The sequence below is a fragment of the Pimephales promelas genome, chromosome 1 (genome assembly GCF_988280905.1).
Source record: "Pimephales promelas chromosome 1, fPimPro1.hap1.1, whole genome shotgun sequence".
Classification (NCBI taxonomy): domain Eukaryota; kingdom Metazoa; phylum Chordata; class Actinopteri; order Cypriniformes; family Leuciscidae; genus Pimephales; species Pimephales promelas.
Genome location: NC_142769.1, coordinates 29,217,608 through 29,238,504, shown reverse-complemented (window position 1 = coordinate 29,238,504; position 20,897 = coordinate 29,217,608). Strand labels below are relative to the sequence as shown.

At 37.3% G+C, this 20,897-nt stretch overlaps 1 protein-coding gene across 1 annotated transcript in view; it reads left to right on the top strand.

The window, feature by feature from the left end:
• Positions 1-20,897, top strand: part of ptprn2 (protein tyrosine phosphatase receptor type N2) — a 166,562-nt gene that overhangs the window by 42,484 nt on the left and 103,181 nt on the right. The window contains exons 4-11 of the mRNA XM_039655454.2: positions 22-139; positions 387-507; positions 1,289-1,691; positions 2,039-2,275; positions 2,417-2,457; positions 2,546-2,973; positions 7,159-7,245; positions 11,665-11,744. Coding sequence (XP_039511388.2) covers positions 22-139; positions 387-507; positions 1,289-1,691; positions 2,039-2,275; positions 2,417-2,457; positions 2,546-2,973; positions 7,159-7,245; positions 11,665-11,744 — 1,515 coding nt within the window. The remainder of the gene's footprint in view (positions 1-21; positions 140-386; positions 508-1,288; positions 1,692-2,038; positions 2,276-2,416; positions 2,458-2,545; positions 2,974-7,158; positions 7,246-11,664; positions 11,745-20,897) is intronic.

The following is a 20,897-nucleotide window of genomic DNA, read 5'->3' as shown; positions in this document are numbered from 1 at the left end:
CTTTCTGTCCTTTTATCATAGGATATACTTGGCTGGATGACACAACTCAGGAGGTAATTTCAAAAGAGCTCTCACAACTACCCAAGGTTCCTCTTGGAAGATTTGCAAACACCTTTTCTATTTACAATGGCAATTCCAGGTGAGCTCCTAAATCCTATGTTGTGTTACATGTCCATGACTATAATGTGTTTATGGAAACTTTTTTGTAGTTGTTGGTGTGTTCTTATATTCATTCATGTGGCTAATGCGTTAATTAATATTGATAAATGTAATTGATTATAGTAAAAGTGATAATCCGATATGGACAGGTTTGTAATCTAGGCACTTTTTTTTTTTTTTTTTTTTTACTGAAATCTGTTTATTTTGAATATTACCAATGGGATCAGGAAGCTAAAGGCTCAGAAAGAAGAAGTGATCAGGACACTGCAAAGGTACCTTCAAGGTTTCCTGCCTTCTGATGTTGCCTCCTTCAATCAGAGTCCTCAAGGGCAGCAAGTGCTTTGGAAGGTAAATCTCTAACAATAATATGAATAAGGCTGTATACTTAAATATCACTTGAAATATAAGGATGCAAATTGGCTATATGAAAGTAGTCCTTAAAAATGATTCCTGAAAGTGCTTAACTTCAGCTTGGTATTGTAAACAAATGGACATAAACGACTATGCATATACAGTATGGATAGGTTTTTTATTTTGAAAAATATATATATATATATAGCAGTTTGTAAATGCATAAGTATTTAAATGCACTTCTAAGTAATAAAGTGATCTGCACTTCTTTAGACAACTGGCACATAGCTACTGGGGACATTTAATGTGAGGTAGAACCTGCTTGATACCCATACACCATGACCAAACAGTGTTCTTGATGTTGTGCGAGTTGAAAAGTTCACTGCACTATTGAACATTAGTATCCTGCAGTGCCTTTGGAGCCAGCGTGTGTGTATATGGTGGTTTATTCATCGAAGCCCACCCTGCTGTTCTAAAGTCAGTTTGGCCTTCCATTCTGCAGGGGTGGGAATAATATAATTGTTTTAAATAATCTCTCAAATAGAGCAGAACAATATGCAGAGCAAAAAGCGGGAGGCTGACACTCATTGGTTGTATTTCCATGCACTTTAAAAATTATTACCTTTGATCAGCAACAACAACATTTCCCTAACAAATTGGTACTATTATGCTTGTTATCATTTTGGGAAGAGGACAAAATGTTTTACAAAATTCACAATATGATGTTTGTTTGTTTTTTAATTAGTTTTCATATTTTCATTTTACCCCCCCCCCCCAGTACAAGGGAAATGGACCCCATAATCATAAGGGTTTTATGCAGCTCAAAGAGAAGCCTCCTTCACCCCACATCTCCTTCCTACAAGACCGACCTGATCTCCAGGCCATTGTGGAACAGCCTCCCCAAGGTCAATCATTCTTCACTGGGTTTGAACAGGATCGTACTGGAGTCCCTCTTGCTGGGCTTCAGCGGTATCAAGCTGGGCCCATGAGAGCACAAGATCCCGGTAAAGGTCAAACACAGGGAAAGCTGCGTTACTTCAGCCTTCAGCGCACTCCTGCTACCAAAATAGAAAAACTGCCAGGAGCTTCCAAGCAGCCTCCAAAGCCCCAAATCGAAAAATTGTTTTTCAAATCCTCAGCAAGCAGCCCTGTTTACAAGGAGGCCCTGAGTTCAGTAGATGGTGAGCTTTTTCTCTATATATATTTAAAAAATATAGTATGTTGGCTGGGATGAGTTTTTGCATTTTAATTATCTATATTCAGGAAATGTGAAGTGATTGTGACTGAAGGACTGACGAAACATTGATATCATTATGATAAGTTCTTTCCCAAAACGTGAAGCACAATTATTTAATTATAAATGATCCTAATCTTAAAGAGACTCTGAAACAGAGGTAGAGATTAGAAACAGTCTGACTCCAAATGTTTTATGTCAGGTGCTATACAAGTTAGAGCAGGATGATTTTTGTACACTTGCAAAAGAACTTTATAAGATAGTTTTTCTATTTTTACTTTTATTTTCTATCAGAGAACTTCATTGACGGAGTGGTTAACCAGCTTGGCCGTCAGAGTGTCAATGTGGATACTTTAACCCGAAAAGACCTGGACCAGCTCTCCAAGGCCATTACCCAGGCCCTGCAGGTGGTTGATGGAGTGGAAGGAGTCAAAGGTAGAGAAGCCACACAGGAGGAAGTGGAGGAAAAGATGGAACCCAGTCAAGAGTCACATCAGGTGGAGAAACTAGAAGACGGCACCACACATAAAGGTAGTTATCCCTTAATAAAGATAAATATTTGATTAGGTCCTCGTTACATGCTTTAAAACCCCAGTTGCAGCCCTGATGTTTTGAAAATTTTGATCAATCAAGAGCCATGATCTTTACCATAATTTAAAATTCTGTTCACAGAAATTCAAACAGAAGAAACTGGCCTTAAATCGGAGGACAAGGTAATTTGTTTATGCAAAAATCCATTTGACAATGATATACCTCATTGATGTAGTCAATAGAATTCCCTTCGTACTTTTCTGTTTCCAGGACAAAGGTTTTATCAGCCAGCTGCTTGAGTTTCTGGATCATAACTCTGGCCATGGATCTGCTCGTCCTCCCCAAGCAGAAGAACCTTTTCTGGGGTACATCAACCAGCCAAATGCTGGAAGCCCATTGAGAGCTAGTTTGGAGAACGTCCAGAGCCGGACAACGCAAAAAGACCTGGACCTGATGAGAAAGAAAATGGAACCTGACACTTTGGATATAGAGCCAATGGCGGACGCTGAGGTAGAACAGTGGATGCACGGTTCTGTAGACCCTCCGGAAGTAAAAGCTGAGGTTCATCCAGGAAAAGTGCCACAAAATAATTATGTGGAGAAAGAGGAGGTGGAAAAGAAAGGTGTGAGAGTGGAGGTGGATATTACTTCATATTCAAGTCCACACGACGGAGACTTTGGCTACATTATTACTGAAGAGTAAGTAAGAATAGAAACACTTTCAAAGACTTTTTTGAGTAACATGATGTTTGCACTCTGCTGCATAATGAGCCTCTCACACAGGTGTATCACTGGGTACCAAAGAATGCGAAGACAAAAGAAATATATTTATTTGATTTTTTGGCCTCACATTCTTTTTTGTGGTACCCAGTGGAAAAAGACCCATTTTTAAAAGATGTTTCAAAATCTAACTTTTAACCAATTTTGTAGAATGAGAGAGAGAGAGAGAGAGAGAGAGAGAGAGAGAGAGAGAGAGAGAGAGAGAATTGGTGAGAGAGTGAACCTGAGATATATCCAAATGAATCGATATTCACACAAAAAATTCATCGATTTGAATCAAAATTGGAATCAAATTAAATCACAAGTCTGTGTCAATAACCAGCCATAATAAAAACCTTTTTCTAACGGTAGCTGCTTTACATGTACATGGACCCTATTAATCCAATTGTGATTGGACTTAGTAGCACAGTTGAATTAAAAAATTCATATGTAACCATGTCAATTGAAATGAATTGGCCAAATCCAATTAAAATTTCATTTGGATTGTAAGGGGTGGTTTAAACATTTTCTAATCCACTTCTAAACGCTGAAAGGACTGCACATGTGCACTGAAGTAGAGATTGTGTAATGATGAATGATGCTTTGAATGAGCTGTTGTTGTTGAATGAAGTGTCATAAATGACTGTCTTGTCATTCTAAAATCCTTCCAATCCTTCCCCTAATCGTCTGTGATGTGGAGCAGGACAACGTCCCACCAGTCCTTGTTTCACATTCTCCTCCACAGACGCCTGTTTTTGGGTGCGGGAATGGGCATTTTTACTGCCTTATAAATATAAGCAGTGCGGCACAACGGTTCATATGCTTGTTGTCTTCTAATCAGAACCCGAAATAGATAAATATATAGTCTGCTCTTCGGCAAACTGTATATTTGTGCAGTGTGTGCATGTCAAAAAACACGCACATCAACCCAATCACTTCAATATGAAGTGTTCATGTAAACTCTAAGTTCAGAGTCATCAATCGGAATTAATTAATTCTGATGAAAACTAAAGATGTTGGATAAAATATACTATTTTATGTTTTATAGAAACTTTAAGTACATTGATTTAACCGAGTCATCTGTGGTACATGATTATGGTGTTGCTTAAGTTAAACTGCCATATCTCTGTCGGATTGAGCCTTTAACTCATTGTCAAATTTCACTCTTATGTTTCCATGCTCAGTTTGTTACTGCATTCCATACTGCAATTTGTTTGGTTTCCCTCAGCCGTCCTCTTCATGTATATTGGTGTCAGTGTGTAAATTGTTGTGTGTGTTGTGTACAGCACATCCCTCAAAACGAAAGATGATGGTATCCACAGCCACTGCATCTCCAATAACTTGATTTATCTCACAGACACGCCAGGTTTTTGGCTCCCATTACTGCAGTCCCATTTAACTTGGAGTACCTGAAATGCATAATGTTACGAAGTAGATTTAAAAGTGTGTAAGTGTGAATTAGAAAGGAGTTGTAGGTGTAAAAAGGCATCAGCAATACAGCAGAACTCATGTTCAAACCCCCCCCCCCCCCCCGCTTCCATTTGGATGCTTATCATTCTTTAGGCTTGTGTGCAAGTTGCTTTGTGTGTGTTTGCACGTTTTCTGATGTGTGAGCGAGTGTCTGTGTTTTTAACTCGGACTGGCATGTCCATATCATAAAGAAATCACACTTCACAGGGATTCCATTTACACCTTATTGTTTGCCTTATTGCTGGAAAATACAGGTGATTTATCAAAGCATGCAAGCCACCTGTGTCCTATTCCCTATGTGTTTTATGTGCTGTGTTCAATGTTTCAATATTGAATTGTATATGATATCCATCCATCCAGCAGCACCAAGATCTGTATAGTTAATGTTTAAATGATCTCATGTATTGCCCGAAGACCACACATTTTAATAACTATTTTATATTAAAGGTGCAATGTGTAAAACATTTGAGTATCAGATGTAAAGCTCTTTGGTGGCCATTAGGTCTGTGAAAGAGCTATAAATGCAGCCCATTTACCATATACCATCTATTAAAAGAAATGCAATCTAACATCCATAACTATGTTTTCAGTGGTGGATAAAGAGCTTACTTAATAAACCGTAATGTTTTTAATACCTTAGAATGAGACATTTATAACCGCGGGCACCCCCTTCTATGAAGGTCGACATATTGTGACGTCATGTTTCTACCATAGCCGAACGTGAATAAACAGTGCAACAGAGTGCGTTTCGTCACTACCTTGAAAGAGAAGCAGCAGAAAGCTAGAAGCCATAAACACTGTGAGTAGTGACTTTTCCCTTGTCAGTGGTGTAAAATATGTAGTTGGATTGTTTCATGTAAATTAGTTATTGTCCCTCGCTGTGTTATGGCTTTGCTACAGTATGTGGGGATAAATGTGCTGGTTACATTCGTTAGACAGCTCATTAGGACTCTTGTCATTGACCGTAAAATAGTAGCCTATGTTACAGGAATCACCAACCCATCGATCGCGGTTGACAAGTCGATCTTTGAAGCATTATAAGTCGATCACAAAGAGTTTTCAAAATCAGCCTTTATCCATGATGTGGTTTTAATGGACTGCGTTTCAGAAACAGTGACAATGTTACAAACTCTTGGGTTACTCTGGCTATTCTTTGTTGTCTCAGACGACGATATGTTTGTCCCGTTTTAGCCACCATAGCCTCTTCGAAAGGGAGGGGTGAGCAGTGGGCTGAGCCACAACTGAACCGCTAGATGTCGCTAAAAATCACACACTGCACCTTTAAGGGCTTTTTGTTTAAAATGTAAATTGTTCAACTTAATTCTAAGAAAAATGTTATTAATTTCTGCAATCCAGATTAAAAACCTATGTTTTAGCCCTTAATATTAGTGTAACTATGCTATGGACATACATCATACATCAAATGAAGCCGCTTGTTTAAGTAGAAATGTCGGTAACACTTTATAATAACTACACGCTAATAATCATTAGTTAAGCATGAGTAAACCATTAATTCATCATTTATAAAGCATTAATAGACATTAATAAGCAGTTCATAAATACAGCTATAAATGCTTTCTTCTTGATTTAAAAGCATATCTATAATTTGTTTAATAATTTTCATCCTTTATTAAAGATCAATTTATCATTTCTAAATGAAGAATTGCATTTTTTATAAACCAGTTATTTAAGAGTTGTCTGTGGTTCATACGATTACTTAGAGCGAGTAAGTAAATGATTAATAAACTATTTAAATGTACATTCATACATCTTATTATTCAGACATATAGTGATGGTTACTTAATGTGTTAATAAATGCTTTATTAACATGTATTAATGCTGTAATTAAGGATTAATTTGGGTAGTTATAAAGCTTAGTTATAAAATTTAGTAGTGGTCAGTTAACTATTTTTGTGACCTAATCTAAAGTGAGGACTAGTCATGCCTTGTAAAGCATTTTTAAAGGCTGTTAAATATTTCTATGTTCTGTATCACTGTGTTGTGTTTGTTACATTTTACTGTTTAGAAGATTGACGAGTCTTTAAATCGCCTTTAAAAATGCTTTACAAAGCATGAATAGTCCTCACTTTAGATTAGCTCACAAAAATAGTTAACTGACCACTAATAAATGCTTTATAACTACCTGTATTTACTACATTTACTTACACTTTCCAAGTGGTCTTATGAATAACTGACAACTCTTAAACAACTAGTTTGCAAATAATGTTATACTTCATTAAAAAAATTATTAATTGATCATTAACAAAGTATGAAAATACAATCATTAAACGCATTATAGATATGCTTATAAATCAAGAAAAAAGCATGTATAGCTATATTTATAAACTGCATATTAATGTCTATTAATGTTTTATAAATGATGTATTAACTGTTTACTCATGCTTAACTAATGATTAATAGCGTGCAGTTATTATAAAGTGTTACCGAAATGTCATATTACTGTTTTAAAAGACTGGACTTTTGATTTCACCTGACCAACAGTAAAACAGGTTGAAAACATCTTATAGACTTACAGTAAAGAAGAGACCTGCAACCACCCATAAAACCATATCACCACATTTTCTGGTGAGAATGTACAAATCTAGATAATAAATTTACCTATTTCTCTTCTCCTTTTTGTCTTTTTTGTCATAGTTCCCTGTCCACAGATCAGGGGCTGAACCTCATGGAGCTCTTAGCTGAAAGAGTCAGCCTTCATGTAACAGATTTTCTACAACTCTCGTAAGTACACTCACACAAACACACTTTTTAAAGGCAGTCTCATGCTGGTCAACACATTAATGGCACTAATGGAACACTCAACCTGTGGTTTTGTTTTGAATTTCCATTTCGCAGTATAGTTTGGGCTAAGTACTTATTTTCAAGTGAAAGCTCAATGATTATGAGTGTGTCTTAATTATGTGCATACAAGTTCAAGCTTTATATAAATGGTTTAGAGAGAGAATAAAAGAGAATGCATCTCTGAATGTGTAGGTGTGTGTTATTCTGACCTGCCTGCAGTGGTAAACTTCAGTTCAATTACAGCACATTTCTGATGATAGCCAATGTTCTCCGAGTGCACAGATTAAAGACAGCGTTCTGCTTAATTGTTTAGAATGCAACAAATGCTCTCTGCCATATCTGTATTTCCGTGTATTTTCATTTATATTTCAGTCACGCACTTAATAAAGTGGAGCTTTATATACAACGATAAAGGAAATACAAATATTAATGTAATTACTAATTTCTTGCACTTTCTCTTTCTCTCACTTTCTCCATATTTATATTGTTTTGTTTTTTATCAATACGGATGAATCAAATTTTCAGGTTTAGCTTTCTTCTTGAAACAAAGTATGTACCCACATAAAAGTACTGTAGTTTTGCGGTCGTGCGGATTATAATTACCCTAAGATTTTTTTCAAAGGATGCAATAATTTGATCAAAAGTGACAGTAATACATTCATAATGTTACACAAGTTTATTATTTTTATATTTTAAAATATTTGTGTGTGGTTGACCACTGTCTAGGTGAGCTGTGTCTGTGTGTTTTGAATTGTGGCTCATATCTACACAGGTATATTTACACAGGTATCTGCTAATGTATCCATTGTCAGCTTATGCTTTTCATCTTTTCTCAGAAATAATGGAAAGGTGTACTGGATGATGCGCACTTTTATATAAAACATTATGCCATGATGTCTGTATTATTTTGGACTAAAGAAATGACGGCAGAAAACCACAGTGCACAAGCAGACTATTCTGTACAAATTCAGCACACACTCGCTCGAATATTTGTTCACCCAAAGGCGGTGCTGCCATGTTTGGGCTTTGCGCTGTGTTGCCGTTACATAAAGAGTCAGTGTAGCACCTCTCTGAACTCCAGACATGACGTAAGGGCTGTACTGTGAGCAGACAGTAGGGGGCATAGAAAAACACACGCAGTTGTGGATTTGCAATCAGACGGTCTTGTTCTCTTATACACATTGAAACATTAACAGATGCACATTCATTTACACTTATTCTACCTCTCTTCTGTTGTCTCACTCGTTTATGTATTCCTCTACACACACCCCCACACACAGTCTACCTATCATCTCCATCCCACACTCTCCCCCACTGTGCAAAAGAAGCTGAACAGAAACAGTACCGTTACATTATAGCTTCCCTCCCTCTGTGTACTGGACGTTGGTGGCATTTTACTAATAGCTTATCAGCACTGATGGTGTTATAACCGGGAGTCTGGGCCATTGTGTTTATTTAGCTTTGGCACTCAGTGTTTTTATCGAGAAATTTCCAAATTATCTAGGAAAAGAAGTCTAACAGAGGTGTGTGTTCCGGTATACAAAAGAATGCAAAATATGGAGGGAAATTGGTGTAGTGAAAGTAAATACAAGTGGAGTGACAATGTTTCCAGGGTGCATGTGTGTATTTGTAAGGGGGAATTATGTTTTTGTATATTAAAAAGGTAAAGTGTATGAGGACACTGGTAGGCAAGACAATGTGCAAGGTGTTTTTTTTGTCCCATTACACAGACAACAAAAATGAAGACCTGTCATACCTAACTTCAAATAATAATTATGTATAATTACACACACACACACACACACACACACACAAATAAAAACCATACATTCATTACGTTACATATCTAATTCTTAGCTCGTTTACCATACAGCTTTTCAAAACAAACAAACAGTTAATCTTAAGACATTTATTCTTAAAACTAAAGGTTTCTCTTAAATGTTTTTTTTTTTTAATTATTATTATCGCTATGCTGTTTCTCATATCATCTGTTATTCCCACTATGGATATAATTTTTAATAATGAAAATGTGTCTTGATGGGTTAACTTTAAGCTATGGTTTACAATTATTTAAAATATAATATGAATAAAAGAATACACAAGAAACTAGAAGCACTATTATCTCCAGCAGATATCTGGGTATCTGTGTGTGTTAATTCTGCCGAGGATGAGAGGTTGCCTTTGGCCACCTGCTGACGTGTGAATGGGATTTTGTTCTGGTGACAGATCCATTCCTCCAGTCTTTCACCTCTCTTTCTTTTTCTACCCTCTTCTCATTTTTTTCTCTCTCTCTATTTGTGACCCTCACCTCCCCCTGGTCGGTAGTGGGAGCAGCTTTAGAGCTGCATCCCAGATAAATACATCTGCCTCGGAAGCAGGAAACAGGAAGATCCCTTGTTGAACAACTGAATGTTTATGAGCTAACCATCAGCTTTAGTCATCTTAAACAGATAAACAGATATGTTGAGATGAACAGTAGCTCACCTACAGGTCTGTTTTGATGTCATGGTGGTGTGCCAGACATCAGTGATCCTTCTCTTCCTTTGGCTGAGTCTGTGTTTTTTAAAATCGTGAAAGGAAGGGTGACAGTTTGTTGTCAAAACTGTCAGTTTTGAGTATCCATTTCCTTTAAAGGAACAATTTGCCATGAAATATTAAACTTCACAGGATTCTCTGTTAGCATTGATAAATGAATGAGGAGTGCTGCTCGGATCTCACACAGACAGCTGTTTGGCTCAATCACAAATGCCATTTGTGCAAAATGCCATCGTGCATTTGCACAACATTTCTGGATCACCTATTCAAACGCTGCAAAGAGATTAATTTACAATGCATTGAGCCTGTGAGCATTTTTTAAAATGAATGATTTCTTTTACTTTTTTTTATTTGGACCTGTTTGAGTTCATCTACTAAACATTTTTAGACAACTCTAAGAACATCAGGTTTCCTGTGAGGATTTATTTCATGGAGGAAACACTTGTCAATTTATGTCAAAAGTAGAAAGGGAAGCTAACGGCACAGATCTGTCATAAGAAAATGAACCAAAACGCAATATTCCCCAGTGATCTGATGTTTTAACTGTGCAGTTTGGATACTGCAGTTGACTGTGTCTGCAACAATGTATTTTTTAAATTACACCCACCTTTATTAGGATTATTAGGAACACCATACTACTGTGTTTGACCCCCTTTCGCCTTCAGAACTGCCTTAATTCTACGTGGCATTGATTCAACAAGGTGCTGAAAGCAATCTTTATAAAGCAATTTTTATCTTGCAGTTGATGGGGATTTGTGGGATGCACATCCAGGGCACAAAGCTCCAGTTCCACCACATCCCAAAGATGCTCTATTGGGTTGAGATCTGGTGACTGTGGGGGCCATTTTAATACAGTGAACTCATTGTCATGTTCAAGAAACCAATTTGAAGAGCTTTTTGACATGGTGCATTATCCTGCTGGAAGTAGCCATCAGAGGATGGGTACATGATGGCCATAAAGGGATGGACATGGTCAGTAACAATACTCAGGTAAGCCGTGGCATTTAAACGATGCCCAATTGGCACTAAGGGGCCTAAAGTGTGCCAAGAAAACATCCCCCACACCATTACAACACCACCACCAGCCTGCACAGTGGTAACAAGGCATGATGGATTCATGTTCTCATTCTGTTTACGCCAAATTCTGACTCTACCATCTGAATGTCTCAACAGAAATCGAGACTCATCAGACCAGGCAACATTTTTCCAGTCTTCAACTGTCTAATTTTGGTGAACTCTTGCTAATTGTAGCCTCTTTTTCGGCATACGTCGGTTGTAACGAGTGGTTACTTTAGTCAAAGTTGCTCTTCTATCAACCTGAATCAGTCGACCCATTCTCCTCTGACCTCTAGCATCAACAAGGCATTTTCGTCCACAGGACTTCTGCATACTGGATGTTTTTCCCTTTTCACACCATTCTTTGTAAACTCTAAAAATGGTTGTGCGAGAAAATCCCAGTAACTGAGCAGATTGTGAAATACTCAGACTGGCCCGTCTGGCACCAACAACCATGCCACGCTCAAAATTGCTTAAATCACCTTTGTCCCATTCTGACATTCAGTTTGGAGTTCGGGAGATTGTCTTGCAAGGACCACATCCCTAAATGCATTGAAGTAACTGCAATGTGATTGGTTGATTAGATAATTGCATCAATGAGAAATTGAACAGGTGTTCCTAATAATCCAGGTGAGTGTATAAAACATTATGTTCATGACTCAAAGCTGCAACAATTTTGTTCATCACACTCATTTCATACTTCGATCTCTCTTCTTACTTGTTTTTTTCCTTATTGTCTCATTTCGCTCTGTCTCCTGCATCTCTCAGGGTTCTGGGTCCAGCTGTAACCTTTCGAGTGCGCCCCAATGCTCGAAACATCAGCACGTCCCAGCTAGCCAGAGTGGCAGGTACGCACAAACACAGACATGCACACACCACTCGTTCCACTACTGAGTTCTAGTTGCTATTCTGATCATCTCCTGATACATTGGGGAAGATCCTCTCATTGTGCCACGACCTTGATTGCAGCATTAGTTATTTTAAAGGTTTAAACCACCATTTTACACAGCCATTTTACACAGTTCACATAAGAAATTTGCGCGCACACACACATGCAAGAAATCAAACAAAAACAGATCCAAAATGTCTAACTTTTAGTGAATTGCCTGATGTCTCCAGGCCTTGTGAAATCACTGTTATATGTATAATAAACTGTGTATGTACTATATTGTTTTAGTTTAAATGAGTGCGATGTGACGACGTCATGAAATTCATTTGTCTCTCTTGTCTGGTGGTGTTTTGTACCAGTATTTATTTAGGATGGGATTTGCAAATTGTTCCCAGTTTTAATTTAATTTTGTTTTTCCTTTTTTTGGATGAGTAAAATAGCAGTGATGCATTCCTTTGTGAATCATGGTATATATCATTTATTGTAGATATAAAAGTATCGACCAATTCCAGGATTGGACAAAATCCAAAATTGATTGATTGACCCTTTAATTTGAGGGGAAATTTTAATTGCATTGGTCCCACCCACAGAAATTTGTTGTTCATTTATTTTAATTAAATAAATGCAGGATTGGACATCTTTCAAAAACAAAAACAAAATCTTACTGACCCAAACTTTGGAATGGTAGTATTGGTTATTTAAAACAAAATGTCTATAGCTAACATTAAACCAGACTGATCTGTTTGTAAGGTTTTAAAACCTTCAAACATCTAAACTTTCAGGCAATGATTTTTCTACTCAACATGGTACGTTTTTATTTGAACAAATCTGGTTAAAAATGTACACTTATTACAGTAATATTCTATGAATTTCTTTGTCCCCCCACCCCCTGTTTTAATTTAAATTGCAGATCTGCATCCTGATAGAATAGTCATTTAAAAAGCACTCTTGATTTAATGCTGAATGCAGCACAGCCCTGGAAAATACTGACCATGGCATCTAATTATGACTATGAAATTCTAAAACAGTTGTTTTGCATTACCGTTTCAATTTTCATCATTGGTGTCAGGAATTCAGCATTTATAAACTGGAACAGAATAGACTTCCGTATTGCATCCCTTTTTTTAAAGTCACAGTTTTAACATTTAACTCTCAGGATTTCATATTTGATCTTTAATGCACAAAAGAAAGGGCAAAGAATGAAAGGAAAAACAAAAGGAATCTGACATAAGGTCTGGATTCCCTTGATCCTTAATAATTACTTCAGGGAAAACAGATTCATGTGAATTTGTCCCATGTCTGTCTGTGCTCTCTGACAGATACGCAAGAGATAAGACAAGAGATACTTAAGGGAAAGAATTCACAGGAACCTTTTCAAACTGGACTTGAAATACCCTGTTGTTTTAAAAATTAAAGCACTCTAGGTATTTGTTGAAACTCTATTACAGTTTGACGGTCATTATGGGCTCTTTGTTTATATCTGCCACTACAAATAATTTTCACTATCGCCCGTTGAAATAATGACATATGCAGCCAACAAGCCAGTACTTGAAGTGTCTTTAATGAAAATGTTTATTTTTTTATTATATATTATTTATTTGATTGTCAGTGTTTTGACCTTGGTCATGGATGCGCTCATTTCAGTTCTACAGATAATGCATAAGTCTATATGTGTGTGTTGTCCTTCTTGTGGCTGGTTGTTGGAGTCGTTGGACATCCCACCCTTCTAGACCCAGTTCTGATTGACTGTGTGTTTGTGTGTGCAAAATGCAAATGTGTTTTGTGCATGTTTCAGCATCTTTGGGAATGCGCTCCAGTTTTGTACAATTTTATTTGGTGTGAATTTCGACTTTTATTAAGTGAACGTGCGTCTGCACAAGTGTGTATATCTCCAATCTGTCCTCCCTTTGAGAGTCTCTTGTAGCATGTTGAGAGAGTTAATGGCTGGGCTCGTCAGACCCAAATGTCAGACAAAATGTTAAGTCAACATGATCAGCCGCTCTCACACAGCAGATAAATTATGAAAACCTTGATGCCTGAATACCAATTTATTACTTTATTTAAACAGAGCGAATCTCTCCTCACACTTTATTACTCCTAAATACACACTGCTCTTTGCACCTAATCGTTTATTCAAATGTTTTGTGCCTTTGACATCACATACACCCCTTACGTATTTAAGCAACTTCACAGTATATTTGTGGTCAGTGGAAAATAAGGTGGAGTGTTGAGGATTATGATTGGGTTGTAACTGTTGATATGTTTATATGTCCATGATTTACATCTCTGGTTTGCCTAAATCTTTCCAGAAGCAGTGTTTTTACATTTAAAAAAACAAAACAAATCTTGCTTATTTAACTTCTCAAGTGCTTACTGCAATTTCCAAGGGATATTAGAAACTTCTATTAGCTTGAATGAGTTGAATTTGGGTCTTGCTAAATATTGTGCAAAAACCTTAATATATGTGGCAAAATTGGCCACTAGCTCAGCAGTCTGATTTTTAGAAGCACTGAAAGGCGTCAGTCTTTTGTGCATGTATGGAGCTCTTTTGTAGCTCATTTCTAAATGACACTGAAAACCCACATGTAGCCTACTGTTGACCTGAGCACATTAGAGAACATTAGATCAGCCTGTTAGGCAAGAGTCTTCCTTTATATATCCCCCCTCTATTCAGACAAGCAGAATGGTGAATGTTTTCATGGGTGTCTGAAATGAACATGTTCCACTTATCTAGTTGTATTCCTCTGGTTCTGCCACACGCATCTGTCTATGACAGGAGCTCCCTTGTGTTTTGTCTTTGTTGTTGTTGTTGTTGTATGTCATACAAATGTGTCAATTTATATTTAACTTCATGTATTTCCCTTTTGGGGACAAAAAAGTCCGCCTGTCTGAATTGGATAGTGTAAGAAGAAAAATAAATACAACTACATTACCACAGTACTTAATGAAAAGCTATAGATAAGATAAACTTTTGTATAGTTTATTCTCAATCGGGTTAGTATAAAACATGCATTAATTATTTTCTAGCCACTAGCCAGTCATATACCACATTACACTCTGTTATTGGGTAACACATCATACTACACCTATTTATAGAAGATTTGCAAGTTTTGAGTAATAGTTATTTAATCATCAAGCATTACATTATTAATATATCAAAATACAAAGAGTACATCATATAATTAAAACATTTTTTAAAGTCAAAACTGTCTGTGCAAGATAAGTCATTCACCCATTTTTCCCAAAGGTTGACCTTCACAATTTTGTAGTAGAAATCTGGCTTGATAAAATACATTTATACATATGCAAACCAATGAAGAATATATATGGCAAATATAAATATGGAATATGAAAATGCACAATATTGATGAATAAATGTTGCAAATTCTCTAGAACATGTAGTTATTGTAATGTGTTGTTCTTATTTGTTTGAGACCACACACTCTCTCAAAAGTTGTTTTGAAATTGTTTTGAAGTAACCATGGCTTCACAAACATGTAACCATTAATTATCTCTGACAAAAAAAAAAAAAAAACAGATCACTTCCTGCCAAACTATTTCCAGTGAAGGAGCCGCAGTATAGATATTTATATTATGTAGGGTCTATGTATATGGCAGGGATTTAATATTCTGATGCAAAGCTGTGCTGAAGTCTTTCAACTGCTAGCAGCTCAGCAACTAACTGAAGGGCTTTATGGGGGGTCTGGGGTGCATTCATTAGGATTGAGGAATTTGCTGTTGTACTCTATTCATCTGTAAAGAAAGCTTTGGACAAAAGACTGGATATGGTAATCCCTGCATGGTCTCAAAACAAAAGATGAACCCCTGCTCTCTCTCTTTCTCTCTGTGTGTGTGTGGATCCTTCACAATCATTTATCGGGCCATTGATTCATCCATAGTGTTGATGAAATGGCACCCTAAACTGCACAGTGTAATCTTACAATGTGTCATCTCTCTCTTCTCATCACTCTATATTTTCTCTCTTTCTAAAATGCTCTCTTCCTCCTCTCTGTCTGTCACATTTAAATTCTGCTTGTCTCCCACTTTTGCTTCTGCTCATCTTTGCAGTCGTAAAGTTAATTCATGTAGCTTATTTTTTTGTCTTTATACTTTGTCAAGTGTCCGCTCTGTCCTCTTTACTAGTGTCAGAAAGCACTTAATCTTTACTCTTGACCATAGATGTCACCAGAGACAATTTATATCGAGACATGCCACTTCCTAAATCCTCAATACAACTATATAGGGAAAACCTGTAGGGAAAACCAAAGACGGTGGTTGTATGCACATGCCCCACCCCTCCTGCTGGAAAGCCTATCATCTGCTTTTAATAGTCAAGTCGGGAACTATCGTCTGGTTCCACTGATGCGCACAGTTGACGTTTGCGACAGAGGAGATGAACCCTTGCGCATGCGTAGTAAAAGTATAACCTGTGGGGAAAGGGGCGTTTTAAACCTTATTTTGATGTTATCTATTTGTTAAAACCGCACGTTTACTGTATCTGTTCTATTCATACTATACATCCCTAAAATCAACAAAAACAGAATATGCCTCACATTAAAGTATGTCTGTGCTTTTTTTTTTGTTCATATATAGCAACTAAACTGAAACACTGAGATTGAAGCAGGAGTATCTCCAAAAGAGCACATCCACTCACTCACACTCACACACACTAACACGCCTCCCACACAAACATTCCACTTTTAAGTGGATGAAGCACAATGCATTCTGTTTCATAAAAAAAAAAAGCTTTTGCTCCTCTATCACAGGAAAATCTACACTGTCGCATGTTCCCTTTCAGCATATGAATTTAGATGAGACCATTTTCTCTTTTTCTCTTTTGATTGATATGCAGCATTATGAGTTTAATATCATCTGATCAGAGCATCATAAAAAATGCACCAGTGTACAACAGACTTTAATGAAATCTCACACAAAAGACAAATGATGAAGCAGAATGCTCCTTCATGAAAATGTAGCAGTTTTCCATGAGTCCATTATGTTAGCAATTATAACATTACCTAACATGTTTGGAAGCTTGTTTAATACCTTAACTCTCCCACTATAACTAACAGGTGATAAGCCTGATATTAGGCTAATATTATAGATGTGTGTTGGGTTTTGCTCAACATGATGTTAAGTGGACCAGTGCATCAGTGGACTATGTCCTCTATTCCAGATGAAACCTAAAATAATATGTGGAGGACACAAGATAATTTAATAATCATAATATGAATGACAGTGATATGATATGATGGTGACATAATATGAATCTATGAACCTAACTTCTAATTAAACAACCATCGATTTGTGCACAGTCCCCATGGTATACTAATAATAGTATTAAGGCTTTCCTCTGTGTACACATATCCTGACGAGTAAAATTTTGGCTGTATTATTTTTGTCCCCTTCTAAAATTGCTCTTGAGAAATATTGTTTATTTTCCCCCCAACTGTTAGATGAAATATACACCTACAGTATGTATTAATGTGAACAATTGTGTTGTGATTTGTCTCACAAATTGTAGATTAACATTGGCATTATTATACCAGTTATTGGTTTTAAAAACTAGTAGGTTTAAAGACCCCTTGTGGTGAAAATCAAGTTTTTATGTTTAAATGTCTATGTGGTGTTTTTAATATGCTTCAAGTGGGTGAATTATATATATGATGTATATTACGATGTTATGATGAACTACAGTAGACGGCTTTTGATGTTCTAAGTTGTTCAAAGTGTTTCTAAGGATGCTGATTTTTAGAAAGCAGCTGTCTGACTTTGAGGTGACGGACGGGAACGGAGAGATGACCATTTGTTGTCAGGCCAGATCTCTAGGGGAGATCTTGCGGGTCTCTGAGGGGTTGACCCCGGTGGTGTGCCCAGGCCGTGAGAACCCTGGATGGGTCCGAGTCTGTACATGTTAGGGCAGATGAAACATGGATCACTAATGGTCACGTCCCGTCGGGCAAAGAATCAGAGCCACTGTCAAGGCCATCTAGACCTGCTACCACAGCAGAATTGAAGAAAGAGACAGGGATTTCAGTTCATGTAAACAGATAAAAGAGAAAAAAAGAGAAAGGGTGATCAGTATGTCAAAAGGAAAAAATATACTAAAGGTTAGAAAGGAGTAAGAGGAATCGTGACCTGAATTGCTATTGTTCATAGGTCATGACCTTCTTGAACAATAATGGCCATGCTCTCACTTTAACATAGGTCAGAGTGACAGTTTGGTACAGCCTCATTTATTCCTTTCTTTATCTTCCTCTCCCTTGCCCCTCAGTTCACTTTGAGGAAGTTAAACTGAACCGCTGTCTGTTTAAGAGTCTGGTTACTTCATCTGATTTGTACTCCCTCAATCTCATGTTGTCTTTATTTTCCTGCTGACATTTCTTCACATCCGTCCACATCTCTGACATCTCTGCCGTGTTTACTTCCTCACCCACTCATCCCTTTCTCTCTTGCTCTATCTTTTTCTCTCTGTAATTGCAGTAGTGCGGTGCAGGGGATGCTCGTCTGCGCTCCAGCTGGGCAGATTAGCATAGATCTCCCACGCAGACACAGTTGACCTTCACTCCACCAAACACTTGTCAAAATGCCAGCCATAATTACCCTGGCCTCTCCAGCTAAAGTAATGGCTTACATATACCTGACTCACTCTTTGCCACCATTTGGATGTGAAATATATGTGAGCGTGTGTGTGTGTGTTGGACTGTATCTTCTCACTGACCCTTTGAGCGTTTTATGAGGGTTATATGAGTTTTCAATAATTCAAGTGTAAAATAATTCATATCTCATCAGCATTTGACAGACAGTCCAATAGCATTTTCCTTGAGGATTTCGATTGACTTAGCTATTTATGTAATTGTCAGTGTCATAGACCATTTAATGTAGATTGTGGATATTAAGAGTTCAGGGTTTGCATTGTGCAGCATAAGTGGAAGCATGTTCCATTTTTAGTGTATTAAAGCCCTACCAACCAAATAATATAATATATTTAATTTATGTGTTGCTTCAAAAAAACATGGTCGAATGGACATTAGCGAAGAAACTGAACAAAGGAATCTCCGCATGCCGGGAGACGGGGGGATCTCAAAGTACCGCTTGGCCACTCACCATCGAGGGTAGTGGGGGCAGAGCACCAGCTCGTTTTGGGCAGAAAAGGTGCCTTCCATAATTTGGTAACTTCTTCATGCCCTTAGAAGGGTACTGGGTTGATCAGCGTGTGCTGCCCCAAGATACCAATCATCATAGCTGTCAACATTGAACATTGAAAATAAAGGAGATTTCCCGGAATCCATCCCCAAAATAAGGGATTTTTTTACACGATTCTTACCCACAAACTTAAAAAATAAAGCACTAATCATTAAAAGTCTAAAGAGTTTATAACTAGCCTACATATGTATGAGAGAGAAAGAGACAGTGTGTCATTATTTAAATATATATATATATATATATATATATATATATATATATATTACTAATACTAATATCAGCTTATGAGGTAAACGGAGGTGGAGTTAGTGGTGCTTCAGAGGCTGAGTGCTGGAGAAAACATATCAGGGCATTTAATACAGTTGGAATTCAATGTAAATTATTTAATTTTATTGGTAACAGCCTAGTGTCTTATTATTAGCGCAAAATGAACCTAGGGGTTAATAACACATGGGTACCAAGTCAACCATTCTCTGAGATGTTTTCATGATAATCGAATGTACCCAGTTTTAGCTCGAACCACAGATTAGCTTATAACTCTAGTACTGTAAAAAATAATCAGAATTTTATTGGTAAAAGACATTTAAAGTGGGTAATCCATCAGCCGGAAGTTGAAGCTTTGCGGGAGCCGCCATTTTAGCAGAACTTCACCTGCTGTTAGCATCCCATTGACTCCCATTCATTTTGGCGTCACTTTGACAGCGAATAACTTTACATCTGAGGTGTCCAAAGACTTAATTTGTCCATTATTTATTTCTAAAGAAACACAACAATGTATAAAACGCTCCATTACTTTGTATCTTACGTTATGGCCCAGTAGATGTCGTTTTTGTGAAAAAATAGGCTAACGATTGCGTCATCACTACGCAACTTTCTGTCACACAATAGAGACATTACAGTATAGACAGGAGGAGAAGCTTGCAGGCAATCTTTTACTGTCTATGAGGCAGTCGGGGGGACATGGAGGCAAGAAGTCGACAGAGAAGCCTTTTACTGTCTATGGGAGAAGCCCATACATAGAGAGTCCATAAAAGCAACTGGACAAAATATTTCAACAACGTTTTGGCTTGGCACAGCTAGAAGATTTACAACTGTCAGACTGTCATCATGCTCAGTTTGAGCCTGCGCAAGTCGCTCAGACATCAGACAGGAAGTGCAAAAATCGGGCTTCAGTCTTCTCCGTTGAGATCAATGGGGTCGCTCTGTCCATTTATTTTACTGTTAATGGGTTCAACTGGTCGAGACTGTTTTCCAAAGATGGCTCCTGCCTGTATACGCAAAGTGTATAAAAAAACAAAAACAAAAAAAGAACTTACAAAGTTCTCAATGCTTTGTTTTGCAGGTAGGGACCCTCATTGTTGGCAGTTTAATGTTGGGGCTTTTGAGCCTTGTTAGTGGTATAAACTAGCGATTTTATTTTTACTTACTCTATGCCCCATAAACTAGCGTTATAAGCTAATCTGTGGTTTGAGCTAAAACTGGGTACATTCAATTATCATGGAAACGCATCCCAGAGAACGGTCGAATTAGTACCCATGTGTTATTAACCCCATTTCATTTTGCGCCAGAATTGTCCTTTAATAGACCTCTTTGATATACAATTTTGAATACAATTACTCTTTATGGAAAACACACACTTCTGGTGTTGTTTAAAAACCAAGAAGGCATGGCAACAAATATAAGTCAACATAATTAATGATCATGCACAATAAATGGCTTTTAATGAATGAACACAGTTTTTGTCATCGTTACATTGGCCATCAGGGAGCTTGTACAGTTTGTGAGATGCAGTCATTTAATGTCTCTTCATGTCCTCATTAAATAGGAACTGAATCACAAAAGTGTTGTTTGGTGTTGACTGGCTTACGTTCATATTTTTGTAGCACATTTGAAAGCACATTTGTCT